Below are 14,633 nucleotides of genomic sequence, written 5' to 3'. Positions count from 1 at the left end.
CTGGAGAGGAGGACAATTAACATGAAGACAGAGAAAAGTTCCTTCGTGTTAACACAAAGTAGTTTGATTATAATGAAACCAGCCAATGATGTGATGTATATTTAAACTGACCTCGTAGCTGTGTCCCTGTGCCGGGGTCTGCTGCAGCTGTTTGGCACTCCTCTTCCCCTGAAAGAAAGTTTAACTTTTAGTTCAGTTCAACTCTCCTCTACATTACATTGTTAAACAAACATGAGACAAATTGTTTTCTTAACCTCAGGGACTATAAAATAAAAGACAGAGAAATGAGACTACAGGAGGGTTCAATGCCCTCATTTTAACAACATTTCTTTAAAGCTGCCTGGAGCAATGTAAACTCTGCAACTTTAACTGCTTCGGGATGTTCCCAGAGCCCAGACATTTGCTGTCTTTGCCCTTAAACTTTGAAATATTTGATTATCTAATTAAATTGAAATTTCCCCTTGCAGCTCTTAACTGATGCTTGGGCCGATGTAAATGGAATACAGGACAAACATCTCATCAGTGAAACGCCAGTAGGTTTTGGCATAAGCTTGTTTACTCTCACAGCCACTTTGGCTTTTATGAAACTACCATTTAGAGTTCAGTTTCTTTCCTCGATCTGTCTTCTTGTCTTATAATCTAAATACAAGACCTGGTGAGTCATCGCCGAATGAACATTTAGTGTGTCAACGTCTGCTGCAGTTCAGATGAATCATAAAACGGCAGTAAACCTGTGAGAGGTTCATGGCGTCTCTGGCCCAGTTGTCCACCAGTTTATGGAGGTCGTCGGTGAAGGTGCCTTTCCTCTGGTTGGGGGCTGACATGCTGGGGGGCAGACTCTGAGAGCCGCCCTGGCTCTGGCTCAAACCACCTGAACCGCTCACTGCGTTGGTACTATTCGTCCCTGAGAGAGAGGAGAAAGAGAAGGAGCAAAGGATGTGAGAAATCACTCCAACTAGATGATGATAACTGTTATCTGAATGATGGGAATGTATTTCCTGTTTTGACCATTAAAAGGGCTGTTACATGGTGACAGAGGCTGGTTGGGAGGGAGGTCAGCATGTCGACATGGTCTCAGAATTATATTGTTTAGTTTAATGATGGAAGATGAGAACATGAGAAAAACTAAGCAACATTTTCAAACAGAAAATGTCAACATATATGACAAATACTGAACTTGTTTTGAATATATTACATGAATTACAACATACTGTCAATCTTGGATCTATCAAGAGTGTAACTGCTTCAGGTTAGTGATACGGTGGGCGTACTGTCACCACAGCATTCAGCCACAAAATGCACTGATTGAGCCAAACTGCCCAGAGGACCGGACCTCTGATTTCCTCTTTTAGTATATTTTCTGACCATTAGAGGGCACCCAAGCTCTGTAACAAATGGTAGTTTGCTTTAGCCATCTGAACATCAAACTCATCAGAGCAAGTTGCAGGAGAGAAGCACACACTGCAAACCGGCCAGGGTGTCTGCATGGAAGTGCTGTGCTATCATCGCATGTTAGCCTCGGTTTAAGTCAAGTCAACATTAACTATTACATACTGCCATAATATAGACATGTTGGTGGCTCTCCACAAAGGAAAATAATTAAATGTATGCTGAGAGGTGAGAGAGGAAAGATTACAAAATACCTCACATCTTTGATACACAGTCTGCTGTTTCAGATATTGTCACAGATTTCAGAATAAAAGCTTTCACTTCAATCAAATCTGGATCCCAACATTACAGATACTTTTGACAAAATACTTGTGTATTTTTCACAAGTATACAGTCTGAACACATGATTAAGGCCAGAGAAAGACAACAACAGGATTAAGAGGCATTATCATTTCTTTGCTATACCTTAAATACAATCTATACTCATATTATAAGGACCTGATGTACTTAATTTGGAGAAAAATGAACCCCAAAGCCATGCTGACAAAATGAGCCTGGCTATGAGATATTTACATGATATGTATACATGATACTGCACAAGAAAAGACATAATATGCACAAAGCCGGTAAAAGCTAATCATACGTCGGTCTGACAAAAAAAAAAAAAACTGTCATGTCATGCTAAATAAAATGGAGGAAAACAAGAATGAGGAGACGCTGAGTCATGACTGACTGCAGCAGCATGGCATTCTGGACAATGTAGTCAAGACCACGTGCCATGACGAGGGAGAAGAGGAAAGAGAGGAGGGGGCAGAGAGGCGAACAGCTGTTCAGGTGTGTTAGGGTGTGTGTGCGAACGTGTGTGTGCATGCACTGTCAGTTTGAATCTGTGATAGCAGGTTAATTCAGCAATTTCAGTCCTCGAAACTTCACGAGAGATGAAATAACTGAATTGATCTGATCTCAAATCTGGCAGAGAGATCGAGGTTTAATCTAACTGGACATTAGAGAGCGGGAGGAAGCGAGGGAGAGGCGAGTGCGAGGATGTAGGAGGAGGGGAAGGATGGAGGGCGGGAGGAAAGACCAAAAAGAGATAATTACTACAGAGCTGGTTGCAGGGGCAGACTTTTTTCACCATCTTCCCTGTGCGGCCGGAAGACAACGATTGGAGGATTGGGAGAGAGTCAGAGTTAAACCCCGCCCACAACACCCGACAAACCAAACACAAAGCATCCAAGTATGATTATTTTAACTTGAAGTAGTCAAGAATCAACACTTTGGGGTTGAGTTGTCCAATAACATCTTCGGCAGGATTAAAACCCCTGGAGAGTGAAGTTGGAGGTAGATGTTGAGAATATTCATGTACAGTGGTTGTTTAATGTATAAATCAAAGGTGTGTCCGATGTGTGTTCTGTATTCTGCACCAATGTCAAGTTATAAGGCTACTAATTTTATACACATTATACATGGAGGACCACAAATGAAACGGAAATAGTAATAAAGCTTTTGATTCACTCACAACTACTTGGACAATAAAATATCAATACATCTGTTTGCTAATTAATCTATGAATCTAGAAATAATAGACTAAATTATCAAGTAAGTCATTGTTTAAAAAGTCAGGAATGTATCAAGAAATAGTAAAATATTTATTGTATTTGTTATTATTTTCTTGTTTATTTGCCTTATCTAATATGTATTTAAAAAGTGAAGAAAATGATCTTATTTTACAAATTTTCTTGTTTTATTCTCCTTTGTAATTTAATTGTTATTGACTTATTTAGTCTACTTATTTAGAGATGAAAACATTCATTGTAAACAGAATAATTAATCATGGTTTATACTGTGTAACTGTAATTAAGTACCTAAATGCTTTATTATTATTTTCGGGACACTTTTTGTCCACCACGTTCAACAACAGAGTGAAGATGCTTTTCTTCTGACAAGGTCAAGATATGTAGGCAACCTTCTGAGGGAGTGCAGACACCAACTCAGCGTAGTCGTAACAGCCCACTTACACACTGGAATATAAATATTTTGTAACCAAACCTCCTGAGGATAACACCTCTGAACTAAATCACTGCACACGGCATCAAAGTCATGCCTGTCTGCCGTGGCTTAAAGATGCTTTTGGGTAACCAACCCCTGGTTCTGAGTCCTCTCTACAGCTCATAGGGCCGCACCAGAACTGGGTCCAAATTGGGATTCATATATATAAAACTCCTCTGTTTCCAGATCACTGAATTGCTGCACACATCTCTGATTTGATCACCAGAATAAACCAAAAAAAAAATTGGCAAACCAATCCCAATTTCAGGCTTATGCCAAAGAACAAATAAATACATTTCATGCCAATGTCACATCACTTTTCTTCCTATATTATGATAACAATAAATTATGATCAATCAGACCCAGGTCTGTCTCTCTCCCCTCCTGGCTGTGCAGTGATAGGGGAACAGGTGAGAGAGAGAGAGAGAGAGAGAGAGAGAGAGAGAGAGAGAGAGAGAGAGAGAGAGAGAGAGAGAGAGAGAGAGAGAGAGAGAGAGAGGAGGGTGTGAGGGAGAGGGTGTGAGGGAAAGGAGGGAGAGAAAGGGTTTGAGCTGCAGAGGGTTCAGAGGCATTCATAAACATCCCTCCATCAAGCACAAAACACTGAACTACATATTATGATTATAATATGATCTGAGAAAAACAAGTTCTTAATCACAGAAAGATATAAAGAAATTAAGACTGTTGCACAGTTTTTGAACAGAACTGTGCTTAAATGAACGAATCATCGCAATTAATCAGGTATAATCAAAACAAAGAATACATTTCCTATTAAAAACAGAACTATCAAGTCACCAGGTGTCAACTTGTCTTTCCTTGTTAGTCTGCTTGTTTCACAGAGCCAAAGATCAGAAGTAGACACACAAACAAAACTCCATCAATCGATCTCTAATTCAGGAGAGATGAAATGTATGTTATGTGCCCCAAATTCTGCTAGCTGTTTGATGATGGATTTGAAGCTTATTTCACTGTTAACAGGTTGGCATGGAGCATGAGCAAAAGGGCTAAAAATCCATGTGCCTCTTAGCTGCTGTTATGAAGAGTCCTCAGCACCAGCTAATTTCCGATTCCCTACCTTGTGTTCATGCAATCATTTCTAATTATACTGCATTAATGGCTATGAAATTAAAGGTATAATCCCAGAGATCTTTGTGAAACCCAACCCTATTTTGGATACCTTCAAAAAGCAAAAGTTATTCAAGGTATTTACATTCTGAAATGACTTCTCTGTACCAGTGGCTTGCCTTTGAAAACTATTTGAAGCGATTACACTCAAATGGAATCTGCCCATTCTTATTTGTCGCAGTTTCAGCGGTGATCCAGCGGTGATCCAGAAAAGAAATCGCCTGCTGCAGCTTCATTTCTTCATCTACACCGTGAATATGTTCACAAGTTCCCCTGTTGCTTCAACTGCGTTCACTGTTTGCTGTTCCTGGGCATTTGGGACCTTTAGTGTTAAACTGCTCTTCCGTGTGATTTTTCTGGTACACTGGTACTCTGGTAAAATGCTGTTACTCCCTGCAGCCAAAAATGCACAAGGTTGGCATTAAATGTGAGGTTAAGAGATAATGTTGTTGGCAAGGAAGACTATGTTAGTGGACAGCAAGAACACTGAGACAAAGATAAAGTGTTAGAAGAAGATTAAAGTGTAAGTGAGGATGCCTATGGGAAGCCCTGGCATGTACAGAGGACTATTTGTCATAATGCTTATTGTCCTGCAGCAACCCTTTTGCTTCTGTACCTAAAATAATGATATTTTCAGTACGACAGTTATGTGGTATAAAAGAATAACTGTTTTTCTTTTTGTACTAATGCCTGAAAAGCTGCCTTTGTTGCAGGGAACCAGTTTTCTGCAGGACACTGGTGTTATCAGAAGCAGAGGGTTGTCCTCCATCAAAGGAGGAAACCCGCAGGAAGACAGGACGACCGTGACTTGACAGATATAGGAGTAAAGGAAAAAAAAGAAGAAAAAGTAAGTAAGGACGACGGGTAAAAAGAGAAAGAGCAAAGAAATAAAGCGTTACACACAAAGAGCCAAGCAGGGCGTACTCAGAAAGCGCGTCCTCCTGCCGCCAGGCTTGAAGGCCAAACGCTCCGAACCCCAGCTGAACTTTACACAGCCTGAAGAGAGGGAGGAGGGAAAGACAAGGAGGAGAGGAGAGAGGGAGAGTGCAGAGAAGAGAGAGAGGTGAGGAAGTCAAAAAGGAGAGAAAATGAGACGGACAGACGAGACAAGAGGAGGACAGAAAGGTTGAGAGGGGAGGAAAGAGACACAGGTGAAGGAACACACAGAAAGAATGCAACAGTTAGCCATCACACCATTTACACAGAGAGAGACACAGGTAGAGGAAGATCGAAAAAGATGTGAGAGGTGACGACAAACCAACTGCATGCACTCGTGTTTGTCTGTATGCCAAGTGTTTCTCATGTTGTGGGAAGCTCGTGAGCTCTGCTGCAGACTGGGATTCACAGTCACATGCCTACCTGGGGTGGGAGCACACAGGCTGGGAACAGAGAGCGCCCCCTCGCTGGTGTAGGCCGAACACAGGTTGTTGCTGGAGGGAGAGGGTTTGAGTGGCTGGAGCAAAGTACTGCTGCTCGAATCGGCTAATCCTCCTGGGGCTAAAAGAGCCAGCTGGCCGGGGTACATGGTGGGGACGCTCTGGGCGGATAAAGTGCTGCCTGGAGATAGCACAAGGCATAGGCAGGAGAGGACAGGGCAGGTACGACACACCAGAGACCAGACACACACACACACACACACACACACAAAGATAAGACATGATGAGACACCCGTCACCCCACGGACATTTACACAGACACCCCCGCACACACAACCACACAGAGAGGGACAGACAGGGAAAGCAGTCAGAAATGTTCGAGCTCTGAGCCTGCTCCACCCACATGCACGTGAAACCAAGCAGATAACACACACACACACACACATATGTGCACACGGATGCATAAACACAGAGACGGTGTGACGTTAGGGTAAAAAGTTCTTAACCATGTTGTAGTGTAGTGGATCAATATTCTAATGGTTACATTTCTGAGGCACAGGCTTCAATAGTCAGTTCAACCAACTAAACAAAAAAAACACATATTATCACCTTCCTCTGGTGGTTTCTTTGGTTTGGTTTGTCCAGGTTTTGATGCTCACAACATAAAATTTTAGCCAGAATAATCCAGAATTAATGTGCTCCTCGGATTATCCAATTTATCGTGCTGCAAAATCCTTTTAAAGAAGTTGCTCAGAGCATTTTAACACAAGTTGACAACTGTTTGAAGTTTTAAATTACAGACTTTAAAACTAGTTTAGTTCAGACTTTAAAACTGTTAAAATATTACTTTATGCCTCACTTGTTTTCAGGGCTCAAGATAATATATAACTTTTCCATCTATTCTCGGTCAGTGGATAGATGGACAGTGGAAGGCTCCTAGTGAATACCATATAACAAATAACACGCAAGTAAAAATTTGATATGCAATGTTTGAATGAATATAAGTTTCTATCCATCAATAGAATGCAATATTTACTTTTACTTTACAATTCTCCAGCAAAGCTAGCAGCTATGGGAGGCTGCATTCTTTGTAGGTGCAGCTGTGTTTTGAGCCAAATTCTTACATCAACATGCTAACATACTCACAATGCCAAGTGCTAACATGCTGAGGTTCTGCGGGTTGTTCATTGTGTTAGTTTAGCAAGCTAACATTTGCTAAGTAGCACTAAACAATAAGTAGAGCCGAGGATGATGGGAAGGTCCTGACTTGCATGTTTTTGGTAATAAAAACCAAAGTACGTGACAAATATTTGTAAAAAGGTATCACAAAAGTGGTTTAAAATCATCCTCAGGGGGATATGAATGTCTCAGTCAAGACACTGTTGCGACATTTCACTGAAGTCACAGTTGGTTTTCCGAAGGGGGTGATGATATTATTTGTCAAAAGAGAAACTGCTGATGTACTTTTTTATGTCCATTTTTTGTTGTATGGAAAAAGAACAAATCTCATACCACTGTGTTGGTATCCTGGACAAATCAAACCAACCATTGCATGGAATGGAAGGTTGCCACTGGAAGTAAGTAAGAAACTATGTGGGTTTGGACTTTTGGTGAATCAGCTCTTCAATACAAATGTTTACACATGAGCCTACCTGGCTGTAACGGACTCTTGCTGCCATGGGTGGAGCTGGTTCTGGACGATTTGGAGGATTTGCTTTTGGTGGGTCGTCTCCTTCTGCCAGTCAAGCCTATAACTGGAGGGAGCACTGTGGCCGGAGGAACCTACGTCAACAACCAAGGGAGGAACGGTTGTTTACAATGTGCTGTATGTTATATGATGTTTATAGCAACAGATGTAACAAAGGTGAGTCACCTTTCCCAGCTTGGTGAAGAGACTATCTATTTCGTCCTTTTGGCGAGAGTGGAGGGCCTGAATCTCACGCATGTGCCTGGTGGTGGGAAGAGGGAATGATAAATATGAGCAACGGGTAAAAGAAAGAAAGCGATAACGAGGGTGAGGGACCAGTTCTGGAGGAAGCGCCGAACATTTCCAGAAAAGAAGAAGCGAAAGAAGTAATGAAAGAAAGTGAGTTCTTGACCTCGTTCTTGAGGTGAGGAAAGAGGAAAAAGTAGAGGCAAAAAGAGAAGCAGAGCACAGCCTACTATTTTTGGGGGTGCAGAGGGAGAAGAAAGAAGAGAGCAAAATCTACAAAGCAGTTAACCTCAATAAAGAAAGTGTTGGCGGGGCAACAGAACTGTATTTCCTCTTAGATTTTCGAGAAGAGAGAAAGGGCAAACTTGCTTTTCTCGGAGTCGGCTGACTTCCCGTTTGAAGTCTTCATCCTCAAATTCAGAGTCGTTGTCACTGCTGATGTAGGAGTTATTGAAGGAGTTGTTGTTCAGACTGGGCAGCGAGGCTTTATGAGCTGAGTCTGGACTCAAAAGCTGCCCCGCATTACTGGGTCCGTTAGCCGCCTGCGCAGCGGGTTGCGGGGTCTGCCTGGGCTCGAGGATCTGCTCAGGAGCACGACTGACTGAGAATCTACCAACACGGGCCTCTGAGTTGGTGGTAACCTGAAATACAAAAGCCAAATATTGGATGAAATAATGAGTGAATGGAAAGTTCTGAGCTTGTACAAAACCTAGAATGAAACCCCAGAAATACCTGGAAGCGTCCGATTGTCGTGGTAGGCTTAGGAGAGGGACAGGGTGACGTGAGGGGTGAGGCCTGGACTCCAAGAGCCCTTTGAGGGAGTCCATCCACAACATCTCCTCCCCGTCCTCCTCCTCTCAGAGGAGACGAGGAGTCCTTGTGCAGTGTGTTCTCCGGGCTGGAAAGGCTGGAGGAGGACGATGAGGAGGAAGACGTGGAGGATGAGGAGGTGGTGGAGGAAGATTCAGTGCAGGCCGGGGGTTTGACAGGAGGCTCCTCAGCAGCCAAGGAGACCTAATCAGTGACAGGAGCAAGAGAAAGAGGATGATGCAACAGAGAAAAACAGAACAACTTAACTGCGACTGTTAAAATGCCCAGCAGGTTTTCTTCCCAATTATGAACTGTGCTACCTCTAGGTTTATTACCAGGGTTCTGCAGGTTTTGACAAGTAAATATAAAACTTGCTTGCTGGAGTTGCAGGAGTTAACGTTGCTGGCACTGAGTGGGTCGCTCTAGGGCTGGACTGTGGCAAAGCTCCAAATGTGAATACAGAACAATATTGGCTGATTGCAGACATTTGCTTGTGGCTTTATGCAGCCACTTCAAGTTTTTCTGACTTCCCATGTGATTCCAATGCCTTTGTTCCCTAATTTAATTGCTTTCTTGCACAAGATGTAGCAGGTTTCACATTTCCAACAGACTTCAATCAACCCCTAAATGCACTATTCTTGAGCCAAACCTCGTTGAAGTTGAATTTTAGAAGAAAATAACATTAACAGAAGTGATTCAGACACATTTCCTCTAGAAAGAGATATATTTCTGATGAGCAGAGACACCACATTATCCTACTCCTCACATCACGACATATTAGCTGTGTGTGATCCAAAGAAAATGTGGTGATTGGACCCGCAGAAACTTTATTTTTATTAAAACTAGAAAAAAAAGGAGAGGTCAGATCAGCTTTCTAAGGTACTAGAATTTGTTGTGAGAAAGCCACCTTAAAGCTAATGATCTAAAGGAATGACAAGAATGTAGAACAAGTTGTAAAGTACTGGAAATGTCTGCAAATTGATCAATTTGTAAGATTCCAGGTGTTTTCTTTTATACCTATTACCTAATTCAACATATTCTCAGACTCTTCCTGTAAGGAATATTCTTGAAATGTAAAGTTTCTTGTAGTCTTTTTCAGTTGAGATCAAGCTACAGTTATTACATCAACTGACCCTTCGACCTGTGACATGTCATGTGTGGTCTGTAACGTGACAGAAAAGTTACCTGAAATCTTCCCAGTTTTATCCCAGGAGCACGAGAGGACACAGCGTCTTCCTCCAGAGAAAAGGGAACTAAAAACAGATCGTACAAATATTAGACAGACACACAGCTAAAGAGACAGATACATAGATACATTAATAGATTTACTGATATACATACTGTGTCCCCCTGAAGGAATGCCACTGTGAGAAGCCTGGGTTAGCATGAGGAGAAAACCAAACGCTTTAGCAGTGAAATAGAACAAGATTTACAGAACAATATCTAAATGTGTCTGTGTGTGTGTGTTTACCTGTGTGTGTGTGCTGACAGGAACAGTCTCTGGGCTCAGAGCTCTTCTCAGCTGAGCATCCAGATCCTCCAAAGGCTGCTGGGACTGAAAAAAGACAAGACACACACAGAAATAAACAACCACACGCACAGAGACTGAGGTTGATGAACTCAACAGACACAAATCAGCCAAAAGCACACATGGACTCACATTCAGCAGATATGATTTTATTGGTTTACAAATTATGTTTTGCAAATTAATGATTAAGAGCAAAGCGTAATTAAAAAGAGCCAAAAGTTTTTGTTCTACTCAAATACTTCATTAAAGTCTAAATCAGAGCCCTCTCCTGTGCCATCACACACACACACACACACACACACACACACACACACACACACAGGTGAAGCAATTTAGAGGACAAACAAGGTATTTTATTCTCCTGAGTATTTTAACTGCAATTAAAAAGGAAATCATTAGAATCAAGTCCCGTGTGAGCTTTAACTACAGCAGGATTATCTTAATCAAACAGGACAAGTCTCACCCATGAGAGTTACGTAAGGGAAGAGGAGTGAGTGTCGGAAACTTGGCAGGTCAGATTTTTCATAAGGGAGCCGAGAGTCATATCTCATTGTTCAGCGGTTAAATAAGAGGTCTATTTTTGGGACGGCAGCATTCACAGGCACAACAAAACAGTCTGGAAGTTACAGTCAGTTCAGTGTCTTCTCTGCCCTGATTTCCCCGGTCCTCAGGCTGTCTCCCCGCCGCCGCCGTCTCTCTCTGTCCAACTCTGAACCAGCATCTCTCCAGTCCTATTTGTTCATCCTCAATTCAAAGTTGTATTTCATTATATCTGTTTGATGTTTCATTCTTGTCCCTCGCTGAGCTCAACAGACATTTATTCTGATGGGTATTCAACTGTTTTGGATGCTGAACATCTTGACAGTTTGATGTGATTTGTATATTTAATTTCTATCTTTCGTGTATGTGTAATCAAAATTCATCTTTTTCTTTTATAGATAAATGGTTTGTGGTTTTGCTAGCCTTCAAAATATCCAATAATCACTTTGATCACATGTCTTTTTGCACAGCAGAAGCACAATTCGCACACACCAGATGCCACACGGAACTGTAATCATAAGCATTGCAGGCTTGGTATGAATACAGTATTGTATTGCATTGGAAACTCTAAAAATGAGCAAAAAAAACCCAAAAAACACCTGTATTAGACAAGGTCCAGGGAAAGATGGCAGGAGTTCTGAAGAAGGAGAACTGGCCTAATCCCAGAGACAGAGAGGTGATGAGAAAGAGACAGAGTGGGAGAAATGAGAGGGAAGAGATTCATAGAGGAGGTTATGAGAATGGTGTTCATTGCAGAGAATGTTAAAAGGAATTCACATGCCAGATGAGTTGTAAGGAAAGTGAGTAGAAACACCTATACATTCTTAAGATAAGATCATCGCTGACTTCTTAACCTTTATCTGTAAATTAACCAGGACATTTATTTTAAAAACAAACACTGGTCTGATAGTGGACCATAGAATTACATTTAAAAAAATTAAACAACAACCTGGTCTTCAGCTTATCACTCACCGGTACCCTGGATAAGGGAGTTTTGGATGGAGTGGTCTGGCCAAAGGATGAAGCAGGGACGACTGTAGAAACTGAAAACCAGCAAGCAAAATGATTAAAACACACGGTAACTAACATTAGTTTATATTCAGAAACACACATCCATCTACCTACCAATCTGTGCAGGGGTGGAGATGGGTGTTCCAGGGCCCTGGATTGGAGCAGGTGATCCCAGCGCGAGGCTAGAGGGGGGCTGAGGGGGATTGGCAGGGAGGCTGGAGCCAGGTGTGGTGACAGATGTGCTGGAGGTAGAGCAGGGGCCTATAGGGGAGGAGGTACCTCCAATGGAGGCTACAGAGGCAGGGTCACCAGCTACGATGTCCCCCTGAGTGGGTGGCACTCCTCCGCCAAGGTCCATGAAGAGAGAGCGCAGCTTCTTCTCTAGGGCTTGGATGTCGTCAGGTTTGCCCTGGGACTCAGCCTCACACCTGAGAAACATATCACTGAATGTTCTGCAACTTAAACAAAGTGAAGAAAACTAAATGAAGACATATCAGCCTCTTCTCACCTCGCATCGCATTCCCCACAGTGTGTGTGCGTCTGCCCAGGCAGGGCTGCTGTTTGCGGCTGGGAGTGCACCAAAGTTGGCTGCACTGAGGGAACATTGGTGGTCACTGGCTGGAGCCCAACAGCGGCAGAGGAGGTGGAGGCGGGAGGGGAAGAGTGCTGGGAGGTGGCAGAGGGAGTAAGCTGAGGGCCGGGGATGGCAGTAGTGGGGATGACAGTCGAGGAGAGGGAAGGGGCAGGGGATGAGGTGGGAGAGATTGAGGACGAGACTTCAGTAGAGGCGGGAGGAGAGGAAACAAGGGGAGCAGTGAGGGTGGGGGGAGGAGAGGTGAGCATTGTTGGCGGAATGCTGGCCGGTGGTAAAGTGGAGGAAGTAGCAATGACAGCAGAGACAGTTTGAGATAAAGGCTGGGTGAAAGCCTGGGGCTGAACTTGTGCTGGCCCCTGGACCTGCACCTGTCCCTGGGGTTGCGACACAGCCTGCATCCCCAGTTGTGACTGAAGGATGGACTGATTCACCACAGTGGCAGGAGGGGAGGAGGAACAAGGAGGGCTGACAGCGGGCATAGAGGAAGGACTGGTGGAGGAAAGGGGAGGAAGGGAGGGCTCCAAGACCTGCTCCTGGTTTAAATTTGTATGGACAAGACCAGCAGTGACATCTACAGCAGGAGTGACTGCGCTGGCCTGTGAGGGGACAGAAGCCGCCGCAGGCTGAAGAGGAGGATGGGTGGAGTGGATGGACGCCGGGGCGGTGCTGGGACCAGAGTCGAACTGATTCTGGTTCTGTCGGAGCTCAGAGAAGGCTTGTTGTAAGCTGATTGCTCCGGCAGACTGAGACAACGCCATACCTGGGCCTGGAGTCTGAGACGAAGGCGGGACAGAAGCAGTAGGAACTGGAACAAAAGAAACACAAGTTTAACCCCAAGAGCCCGTCCTGTTCACTGTTGGATGATCCTTAACTTAACAATACCTTAAATTAAAACCATGCTGTACTGACAACGACTTGAAACTAGCAATTGAAACTATTAACTCATTAGGAAACTGTTTACGATGGTAATAAATGAAGTGAGAAGCAGGGTCATTTTTCTCCCAAGCTTACATCCAATCAGATTTTTTACAACCAGTTGGCACACTCCCTGCAAGCCAGAAGAATTCTTTGGCTTCTTTTTTCAGACCTGAAAGCTCAGTTCTTATTTCATGCAGTCAGTGATCCAACAGTGTTAAGTTGCTGCTGCTCCTGTGTTTCTCATTTAAAGGCTACTTCTGGCTTACAGAGAGGGAGTTCTTGGGACGGTTCTGAGTGCGTCTTACTAGTAATTCTAGGTTTGAATCCCACTCAGGAAATCTAGATTTCAGCATGAGTCGAGGTCAGAGTGTGGAGAGGAGAGGATGGTGAACCACTTGATCCTGACTGGATTAGATTCCATCTGTTTGCAAAGTTATGTGAATCCACTAACAAATAATGCCAGAACCTCTTTCTGTTATTTAGAAAATAGAAAACGGATTAAGTCTTTAATCACTACTTTACTTCCTTATGGGTTTTTGGGTATTTTTTATGTATTTAAACAGCACAACGTTTAAATTCCCCAATATCTGACACAAGACTGGATACAGTTTCATATTCTAATGTTCCAGCAAAAGATCCCATGCTATCAATTTAATAAATGCCAGTGTGTTATTGCATTTGGCCAAAACATTTGGGCAATTTCCTCTAAAAGCATTACGGCTTAATCTGATAAGTGTGTGTGTGGCAGTACACTTTAATTTGTGAGTTTAAGGAAAATTCAGTTGTTGTTTTCTTTTCTTTTTTCCCCACTGCCTGGGTCTTATTCTTGTATATCTTTCTTTTTGGGTTATCGTTATAACATTTCAGCAAAATGTTTTCATTTAACAATATAACACAGACTTCTTATCTGGGAGTCCGATGGTGAAAGAAACATTGGTGGACAGGCTGTTAAGAAAACACAGGTCTTTGGAAAAGATAACAACAGAATTGCTAGTTGACCTTTAAAACCCACACACACAAAAAACATCCTGACCTGTTTCAACAGGAGGTGTGGGGGTAGGAGACGGTGCAGTGGGAAGCATTTGCTCCTTCAGCCTTGCTTCAGGTACAGGGCTGACGATGAACCTCCGACCTGCTGAGTGGACCACTTGTGCTGTTGCACTGGGAGGGATGTCTGGGAAGAGATGAATATCAATAAATGTCATTGTTTTCTTTTACTCTGTAAGAGAAACACAATGAAACTAAAACTTAGAAAGATAATAGACAGGAAGCTCAATGGAGCTTCACAGAGTAAATGTGTTATATTTCTTGTTCATTTACAACCTGTGCTGCCCTGTTGCCCCTGACACTAATATTCTA

At 42.9% G+C, this 14,633-nt stretch overlaps 1 protein-coding gene across 9 annotated transcripts in view; it reads right to left on the bottom strand.

Annotated features, from left to right (window-relative positions):
• The window catches only part of wnk1b (WNK lysine deficient protein kinase 1b), a 96,904-nt gene that overhangs the window by 6,018 nt on the left and 76,253 nt on the right, over nucleotides 1-14,633 (bottom strand). For 4 of the 9 annotated variants that reach the window (XM_037120970.1, XM_037120971.1, XM_037120977.1 and 1 more), the window contains 17 exons: nucleotides 14,308-14,448; nucleotides 12,270-13,161; nucleotides 11,876-12,189; nucleotides 11,723-11,793; nucleotides 11,350-11,406; nucleotides 10,154-10,237; nucleotides 10,024-10,057; nucleotides 9,868-9,935; nucleotides 8,605-8,886; nucleotides 8,242-8,513; nucleotides 7,813-7,888; nucleotides 7,592-7,721; nucleotides 5,923-6,120; nucleotides 5,467-5,559; nucleotides 2,491-2,532; nucleotides 732-904; nucleotides 112-168 (listed from right to left, as the gene is read on the bottom strand). In XM_037120970.1, the coding sequence (XP_036976865.1) occupies nucleotides 112-168; nucleotides 732-904; nucleotides 2,491-2,532; nucleotides 5,467-5,559; nucleotides 5,923-6,120; nucleotides 7,592-7,721; nucleotides 7,813-7,888; nucleotides 8,242-8,513; nucleotides 8,605-8,886; nucleotides 9,868-9,935; nucleotides 10,024-10,057; nucleotides 10,154-10,237; nucleotides 11,350-11,406; nucleotides 11,723-11,793; nucleotides 11,876-12,189; nucleotides 12,270-13,161; nucleotides 14,308-14,448 (2,984 nt within the window). The other 5 variants (XM_037120972.1, XM_037120973.1, XM_037120974.1 and 2 more) reach the window with 5 other exon arrangements.

Source organism: Acanthopagrus latus, chromosome 14, assembly GCF_904848185.1.
Source record: "Acanthopagrus latus isolate v.2019 chromosome 14, fAcaLat1.1, whole genome shotgun sequence".
NCBI classification, from domain to species: domain Eukaryota; kingdom Metazoa; phylum Chordata; class Actinopteri; order Spariformes; family Sparidae; genus Acanthopagrus; species Acanthopagrus latus.
Note: the sequence above shows the minus strand (reverse complement) of the source record. Positions and strands in the feature narration are given on the sequence as shown.